Source organism: Vigna radiata, chromosome 5 (genome assembly GCF_000741045.1).
Source record: "Vigna radiata var. radiata cultivar VC1973A chromosome 5, Vradiata_ver6, whole genome shotgun sequence".
Classification (NCBI taxonomy): Eukaryota; Viridiplantae; Streptophyta; class Magnoliopsida; order Fabales; family Fabaceae; genus Vigna; species Vigna radiata.
Genome location: NC_028355.1, coordinates 11,964,423 through 11,973,549, shown reverse-complemented (window position 1 = coordinate 11,973,549; position 9,127 = coordinate 11,964,423). Strand labels below are relative to the sequence as shown.

General features: G+C 36.2%; 1 protein-coding gene across 1 annotated transcript; it reads left to right on the top strand.

Moving 5' to 3' along the window:
- The first annotated feature begins 1,641 nt into the window (after nucleotides 1-1,641).
- LOC106762323 (chaperone protein ClpD, chloroplastic) lies at nucleotides 1,642-8,270 on the top strand. Its single transcript, XM_014646174.2, has 12 exons — nucleotides 1,642-2,974; nucleotides 3,367-3,527; nucleotides 3,623-3,852; nucleotides 3,970-4,078; nucleotides 4,183-4,313; nucleotides 5,591-5,692; nucleotides 5,782-6,063; nucleotides 6,156-6,250; nucleotides 6,343-6,637; nucleotides 6,771-7,004; nucleotides 7,171-7,404; nucleotides 7,693-8,270. Exons 1-12 carry the CDS (start codon nucleotides 2,304-2,306, stop codon nucleotides 7,987-7,989), a joined length of 2,841 nt encoding a protein of 946 aa, XP_014501660.1. The 5' UTR covers nucleotides 1,642-2,303; the 3' UTR covers nucleotides 7,990-8,270.
- Nucleotides 8,271-9,127: the final 857 nt, after the last annotated feature.

The window sequence follows — 9,127 nt, the reverse complement described above, 5'->3', positions numbered from 1 at the left end:
AATGGAAGAGATAAAAACCCTAGAAAGAGAAAAGGAGAGCTCTCCCATCCCCAAATCTGCCCCTAAAGGGGTGAAAAACGTGTTTCTGTGCTTAAGCCATCAAAAGATACATTCTCTAGGGCGTCTAGGTCTTAAATAGCTAAAAAAAATAACAAAAAAGAGGCCTAGACCCACGTTGTCGCGCTCAGCGGTAGGTACGACACTTAAATGTCGCTCAGCGGTGGCGCTCAGGCATGAAACAGGAAAAACTGGCGCGCAACGCTCAAAACTAGCGCTCAACGTTATTTTTTCTGCACATTCCATTGCTCAGCCCAAAAAATTGGCGCTCAGCCCCAACAAATTTTTCAGCATTTTTTTTTCTCTTTTTCTGCAGTTTTACTCACTCTTTGAGATCCGGCTCCTTCATATTTTGACTCCTCTTCCAAACTACTCCATTAACCTACAAAATTAAGGAAATTTAATAATAAAATCATTAAGTATAACCTCAATTCTCTTATTCACAAAACTAAAGCAAAATCATGAGCCTAAACAAGTTTCTAAGTCGAAAAAGATACATTTAGTATCAAAATTATATCACAGATAACAGTATTTTCAACCGTTATCACACTTTCTTTTAACAAACTTTCTGAATGTTTCTGAAAATCTTAAAATATTTAACATACTTAAATAACATCTAACACTTATTTACAATAAAATTTTAAACTCTATTTAAATCCTCTCCCCTTTTTAAGTTTACCTGTTTCATTGATTTTTTATTATTAATTTTCCATTTTTTTCCCATTGCCAAATTTTCCATTGTGGTCCTTCAAAAATATATGTGGCATCACATCAGTTCTTCACTTATAATTTCATCAAATTGCTCCTCTAAAATATCACATAAAATTTGTCTGTCAGTGTCATGGGTTTTGCTATCAATTTGTATTGAAGGAACCACTACATGTTTCTCATCTAAATTGGTTCTCTGCTCATTATTGGAGCAACTCACCAAAGATGTTATCAAAGGGGACCTTCATATACCGCACATATAACTCATTTTTAATATACATATACTTTTTTTCAATTCAAGTAACTCTAACTATTATATGTATATAACCACAAGAAACTTTTCGGTGTTTGTTGCAGCTAGAGTCTAAAAGAAATTGATAGAGTAATAATACCATGATACACTTTTATATTCATTTGACACATAATACAAGAGTAAAATGGTTCAAAAAATATAAAGTTTTATAATTTAAAAAAAAAAAAAAAAAAAATAAATAAAGATAGTATTAAATAAATGTAAAAAATTTAACTGTGTCAAAGAACTATTTATCAAATTGATACGTTTATGAATAACAATGTCGGACAATCTTTTGTTTATCAGTCCTTTTTAATATATATTTTCATCAGAATTGTCAAACAGCATAATAAAGGGGCAAGCAAACACGTGAAAAGGAACTCTTTTTAGCATGGTACACACAACTTGTGTTCGGGTCAGGGACACGTATGTTATTGGTTGTTGGGAAACGTCCCTGTTACTTCGAACAGAGCATCTCTGTTTTTTTGGATCCTTACAATCTGGGAACGTTTTTAGCGATTTCAAAATGTTCAAAACGTAGATTTTGGAACTTCTTAAAGCGTGGAAAAGTCACCCTCTGAAGTCTGAACCTGTGATTCCAATGCAACCCCTAATTATCTTGACCGTGATGTTACAAGAACAGAAAACAAAGCAAAATTTGATAGCATATCCCATTATTTGGAAAAAAGAACAAGTTCATCTGAACCCAATGTTAATCAGAGAGTAGTCAAGTTACAACGCAAACTTACATTAAACACAAGAAGGGAATTTGGTTCATTTCAGAAGGGTCCAAGATATTCGTTGAATTTAACCATAATTGTTTTGAATGATTAGTATTTGTAAATTGTAAGAAAACAACCTAGTTGGCGGCTCCAAGAGACGGGGGTTGCGGGTAGTCCAGGTACGCTGACCTTTTGGTGTTGCTTTGTGGATGGACGAAAGCATTAGCCTTTTCCCAACCAAGAAAGAAAGAAAAGTTGGCTTTCGCTCTTTCTTTCTCTCTCTCTCTCTCCCTCTCGCGGTGACGTGTCCGCCATTCTTACTCCATACCTTCCTTCCCCGTTCTTCTTTCCTTCTCCTCACACCGAAAACAAAACTTAAGACTAAAATAACATTAAAAAGGTTACTTTTTCTTAGTCTTCCACGAACCCTCCGTGATCTTCGCCTCGTTGTTACTATTCATTCTCACGTAACCACCTCGGAACTCACTCACTTCACTTTTGACGGCCAAACCCAACCCTAAACCATGCAAGTTTCCTCGTCCTGGTTCGGAACCTTACCTTGCTCACACGTTCGCTCCCTTCCGCCGGATCCCTGTTCCACCTCAACCACATGGCTTTTCGCTGCCTCCTACACCCATTCCTCTTCTACTAACTTCTTATTCACGCGCCCTCGTCCACAACCCTTCACTTCTTTATCGTTTCTCGTCTCCCAGAGAAAGGGCTTCTCGCTGACCTCGCTGACACCGATCAGAAGGACGAAGAAGAGAAGAAGAGCGTTGCGTGTTTCCGCGGTTTTCGAGCGGTTCACGGAGAGAGCGATAAAAGCCATAGTCTTGTCGCAGAGGGAAGCCAAAGCGCTTGGAAGCGAATTGGTTTACTCGCAACATCTCTTGCTGGGGCTCGTGGCCGAGGAGGATCGCTCCACCGACGGTTTTCTCGCGTCTGGTATCACCGTCGAGAAGGCGCGTGAGGTTGTTCGCGTTGTCTGGAATCGGAACACTTCCGCTCGAGGTGGGGCTGGTGATGATGACAAAAGAAGTGCCACGCAGGTTCCCTTTTCTGTCAACGCGAAGCGAGTGTTTGAGGCTGCGGTTGAGTATTCAAAGTCGCTGGGACACAAATTCGTTGCCCCGGAACACATTACTGTTGGTTTAGTCAAAGTAGATGATGGAAGTGTTAGTAGGGTCCTTTACAGGTATAATTCGATTCCATGGATTTATTGTCCTGAGATCTTTTGTTATGGTTGGATTTGCAGTTCTTGATATTGTGAAAAATTGCTGATAAACACTATTGATGTGACAGTAATTTTAGACATGAGATTTTAAATTATGGTTGCATTCATGGTCACAAGTATGGTACAAAAATTATATGGTTGCATTCAAGATCTATGTTTAGATTTTAAAACGTGTCTAACTATAATCTTTTACAATATAAAAACATTCCATGATCATGCTTGTGGTTTCTTGATATTTAACATTGTAGAAAATTGCAGACAAATGTGTTAGGTTTTAATATGTCCAGAATTGAATACGTGTAACTATAACTCTTTTTGCTATTGATGTTGGTAGTATACAAATATGATTTCAGATTGGGGACGAATGGAAACCAATTGGCAGCTGTGGCATTCTCCAGATTGCAAAAGGAGATTGCTAAAGACGGTAGAGAACCTAATACGGTGTCCAAGGGAATGCCTAAGAAATCGATTTCTAGAAAAGGTTCTGATGCTGGAGCCTCTGGCACAACAGGAGGTACGAAAATGAAATATAAGTCTGGTGTTTTGTACTTTTGTGTTTGAAGGATGAGGACTGAGAAGAGATTTTTGTTATCATTTTCTGGTTGTCAGAGGAGAGTCCTCTATCACAATTTTGTGTGGATCTCACTGCCCGTGCAAGTGAAGGGCAAATTGATCCAGTTGTTGGCCGAGAAGTTGAAGTTCAGAGAATAATTCAAATACTATGCAGGAAAACAAAAAGCAATCCCATTCTTCTTGGTGAAGCTGGGGTTGGAAAAACTGCTATTGCGGAGGGCCTGGCACTTCGCATTGCAAAGGCAGATGTTTCTCCATTTTTATTGGTACGTGTATTGATACCCGATTGATGTTTCTAAAGCTTTTCTTTTTATTACTCTGCCCTTTGTGTATTTCTGGGTGCTTTATGCATGTGATTTTGCTCTTTGCTTTGTGTTCTGCAGACAAAGCGTGTGATGTCCTTGGATATAGCCCTGTTAATGGCTGGAGCAAAAGAAAGAGGAGAGCTAGAGGAACGTGTTACAAACTTGATAAAAGACGTAATAAAGTCAGGTGAATACTGTAATATAAAAGAATGTATAAGAGTTTGATGAACACGTGCTTGACGTGCTAGAAGAGGATTGTTTTAGCTCTCACTGATTATTCTCGAAATGCAGGTGATGTCATTCTCTTCATTGATGAAGTTCATATACTTGTTCAGGCAGGAACAGTTGGGAGAGGAAATAAAGGATCTGGCCTAGACATAGCAAATTTACTCAAACCTGCACTTGGAAGGGGTCAATTTCAGGTGATTATTAGTTAATTCTATTCTGAATGACTCCTGAAGATAAACACGTTTTCTGTTTGAGGGCTGGTGTAGTGTAAACAATTAACAATACTGTATAAGATTAAGGTTGGAGATCAAAGTATATGGTTAGTACTTACTACACATTTACAGGTGTCTTATAACCACGCTTTCAATGTATTTTTATTGAATAAGCTTATCAATTTACATTTGGAAACTGCAATTCAAGGTTGAGATTATTAAGAAAGATGTCCTGATGAAAATTTGGGAGGTTATCATAGTTGTTAGACTAGCTTGGATCATATCATATGTTCTCTGAATGGCCATGAAGTTCACCTCGAGCGGCTAGAAATATGAATCGTAAGAGTGTCAGTTGTTAAAGATCTCGCTCTTCAGTAAATTATGGAGTCAAAAGGGTATATGTATAGATAATTTCTTTTATTAACAGGGCAACCTGTTACTGAAATCAGGGAAAAAGTTGTATGTTTAATGAGGCTTGAGTCTCTCCCTCTCTAATTTCCATCTAACTGGGTCCTGATAGTTTTTATCTTAGATGCACTAAGGATTGGATAATATGAACCTTTTTTAGGAGAGATTTGTACCAAGTTTAATGAACTAGAAGGTAATAGGGATGGCAGCGTGCAATGCATGGACAAGGCTGGTTGATAAGATTTTACAATTCAACTCATTCATAAAGTCATGCGATAGCCAAGCATTTTTTTTATCTAACTTTATGATTTATGAAACCTTTCTGATCACTAGTGTTCACTTGAGGGAACCGTTAGAAAGGTTCTAATCATCAAGTTAACATAATTTGTATGGATCACAATTCAACCCCTTCTCGGAACTTGTAACTTTTCCTGCCACCTTTAGTCAAAACTATGGTAACTATGTAATTACCAGAAATAATTATATTCAATAATGCTAAGACAATGTTGGGTGCTACTACTTGGTTGACAAGCTCTAGTACTGAATAACCTAATTTTTGTTAATGGTTTTGTTCTTTGGGATTGTCAATTTTCCTTTTTCTTGGGATGGGATACATGGTGAGAAGTTCTGAATTCTCTTTGGGTGAAAGAACTACGAAGAGAAAATAGCTCTGACCGCTGATGAATTTTCCTTTGTAGTTTATCAATTTTGTATGTGTTCCAAAGTTATTATTTTTTTTTATAAGATGGGATGGTCCTTTTTTTGTTATTAATCAAGAGTTATGTTACAGTAGATATGCACACCACAGCTTGTCTGCTACTCATAGCATGATAATTTCATCTTCTTTGCAGTGTATTGCCTCAACCACCATAGATGAATACAGACTTTATTTTGAAAAAGATACGGCATTGGCTCGACGGTTTCAACCTGTTTGGGTTGATGAACCGAATGAGGTTGTACTCCATATTTATGTCTATATCATTATGCCCTCAATTTTAATCAGAATTTCTTTTCTTATTAGACTACATATTTCAATATATAGGATGATGCGATTAAGATCCTTACGGGAATACGTGAGAAATATGAGGCATATCACAAATGCAGATACACAGCGGATGCTATAAAGGCTGCAGTTGATTTGTCAGCAAGATACATAGTTGATAGGTATCTACCTGATAAAGCTATTGACCTCATAGATGAAGCAGGAAGCAGGGCTCGTATTGTAGCCTTCAAGAAGAAAAAGGAACAAGAAACTGGCATTCTTTCTAAGTTGCCAGCTGATTACTGGCAAGAAATCAGAGCAGTCAAGTCCATGCATGAAATGGTAATGACATTGCATCCAGTATTTACCCGTTATCTGTATCAGTTGCTTTTACAGTTTTAATTTAAGATGACATATCTTTCTCACTGGTTCAGGAGACCAAGCTTAAATACTATGGCGCTTCCAACATTCATGAAAACAATGAACTCATACTGGATTCATATTTATCTTCTACGGCCACAGATGATGAGTATGTTACTTGACCTCATAATCAGAGGGCATTCTTTTATGTGTGTCTAGTTTTGATTTCTGAGTGGCTAACACGTTTTGTTTTGTCTTTAGACCAATAGTAGTTGGGCCAGAAGATATAGCAGCAGTTGCTTCCCTCTGGTCAGGAATTCCTGTGCAGAAGCTCACGGCTGATCAAAGAATTCTTCTGTTAGACCTTGATAATAAACTTCGCAAACGTGTTATTGGACAAGAGGAGGCTGTTGCTTCCATTTCCAGAGCTGTAAAGAGATCCCGGGTTGGCCTCAAGGATCCTGATAGACCAATAGCTGCCATGTTATTCTGTGGTCCTACTGGGGTTGGGAAAACAGAACTTGCAAAATCTTTGGCTGCCTGTTACTTCGGATCGGTAAGACATTACAAATATGTTAAACAATAATAATTAGTGAAGATTCTTTTGTTCTTTCTAATGATCTGAAGTGATTAGGTTACCACTTACTGTTCATCTTTTAATAATTAGCCTTTCATGTAAATTGTTTCAGGAGGCAGCCATGGTACGATTAGATATGAGTGAATACATGGAGCGGCATACAGTGAGCAAATTGATCGGATCGCCCCCAGGTTATGTTGGTTATGGAGAGGGTGGCGTTTTAACAGAAGCTATTAGAAAAAAACCTTTTACCGTGTTATTGCTTGATGAAATAGAGAAAGCTCATCCAGATATATTCAACATTCTTCTTCAAATTTTGGAAGATGGTCAACTTACTGATTCTCAGGTTTGTGAATGTGGATCTGAACCTTAATCTACTAGGATTGTCAACAGGATTGCTGATGCAGAACCTTTGTCCTTGAATTTTAGTTCTTCCTTTTCTGCTTATTTTCCTATTAAAAGTACGAAGTTATATCAATCTAATGTGAAGTTTGTAAAACTGTCTCAAACAGGGTCGCAGAGTTTCATTTAAAAATGCATTGGTGGTAATGACTTCAAATGTGGGGTCTAGTGCAATTGCTAAGGGTCAACACAACTCCATAGGTTTCTTGATTCCTGATGATAAAACAACGTCATACAATGGCTTGAAATCGATGGTAATTGAAGAACTAAGGACATATTTTCGTCCAGAATTGCTCAACAGGATAGATGAAGTGGTAGTGTTTCAATCCCTTGAGAAGTCACAGGTTCGTGAAGTTTTGGTTGTGATTTTTATTGCGCATTGATGATAGTCACTTGGTAGGTTCTTGGTATCATATTCATTCTTGCTTGGCACCAGTAATTTTGATTTTCTCTACACAAACCAGTTCAAGCACCGCAAGCATCTTATTCTCTCTGGGCTTGAGAAACTAAAGGATGACTTAACAAATCTAGGCTATAACTAGAGGGTCGTTTTATAATGAATAGTTTTGCTACATTTCAAAACGTTTTGAAACTTTAAGGACTAATCCTGGATGTTTTTGATGTTGTTACAGTTACTGAAGATATTGGATTTGCTTCTTGAAGACATGAAGAAAAGGGTGTTGTCCCTAGGACTCCATGTTAAGGTGTCTGAAGCGGTGAAGAACCTAGTGTGCCAGCAAGGCTATAACCCAACATATGGTGCTAGGCCTCTGAGAAGGGCCATTACATCACTGATAGAAGATCCATTGAGTGAGGCATTTCTTTTTGGAGAGTGCAAGCCAGGTGACACTGTCCTCGTTGATTTGGATGCTAATGGTTACCCCTTTGTTACAAATCAGCTTGATAAGATTGTCAAATTCTCTGACTGACACAACCCATGCCTGTAATTAATTACTGTACAGAAGCAGTAGTATATGATAGGTATACATACATATACACATAATATGACTAATGTTTTGTCTCTTTGGTAGCATAGCTATTTGATTCTTATGAATGAGCAAGCACACCACATCAACCAACGAGCTTCTTCATGGCTCATCAGATGTCGGATTTACTAAATGTGGCAACACATTATTCCATGTAAAACTTTTGTCCACAAACATTCTATTCAAATTATATTCATTTATACACAAGCTATATAGTTCAACAACTTCGTTTGAATGTTGTCTAAAGGGATTTTGGTATCATTTGTTTTTTATGTGGAATAGTTTCTGTTTGCATGATGAAAATATTATTGAATTTTGTCGTTTCGATGTATCTTGATAATTTTTTATATAACCACAGTATTAAATTCAAATTATCAAACTGAATATGTACACATCCCAATAAACTACTAGTACAAAAAATGGATAAATGTTAGTTTTTTGAATTTCTATTCACAATTCTAATATTTGTTTTGCAATTTTAACCCTCTTAATTTTTATCTAATTTATAATTTTACATTTTAATTAAATTATTTTTCAAGTATACCTATTAAAAAATAGTGGGCATATGTTCCAATTATACCCAAATGGAGATAAAAAATGTATGAACATTTGAGTATAGAAATAAATTACAATTTTGCTAGAATTTGAAATAAAATAGAAAAAAAAGACTAAAATCAGATTACAAGTTAACGATTTTGAAAAGGATAATGATATTTAGACAACATTTTTTTGACAACATTTGATCACAAATTGACACATAATCAATGTTCAAATGTTGTCAAAAAAATGTTGTCTAAATATCATTATCCTTTTGAAAATTACAATTTTTCTAAACGAAATTTGACCTTTTTTTCAAACTTTCTTTCGGTCCCTATTCTTTGGCATCGATATAAGTTAATTCTCTATTTTAAAATATGTAAAAATAATTATTTTACATTTAAATTTCAGAGAATTTTTATCATTATTATAAAATAAAAAAGACAAATTTTAAATTTTTTTGAATATTCATTCATCAATGATAAAAGATGAGAATGAAATAATGGTTCTCTAGACATAAACCATATTTTTCTAAAAACTGAAA

Excerpts from the sequence above, each read along its gene's own strand:
- LOC106762323 (XM_014646174.2), top strand. The coding sequence starts at position 2,304 with ATGCAAGTTTCCTCGTCCTGGTTCGGAACCTTACCTTGCTCACACGTT. Across the intron at positions 4,079-4,182 it reads AAAAGACGTAATAAAGTCAG|GTGATGTCATTCTCTTCATT; the intron begins GTGAATACTGTA and ends CTCGAAATGCAG. Across the intron at positions 6,064-6,155 it reads TCAAGTCCATGCATGAAATG|GAGACCAAGCTTAAATACTA; the intron begins GTAATGACATTG and ends TCACTGGTTCAG.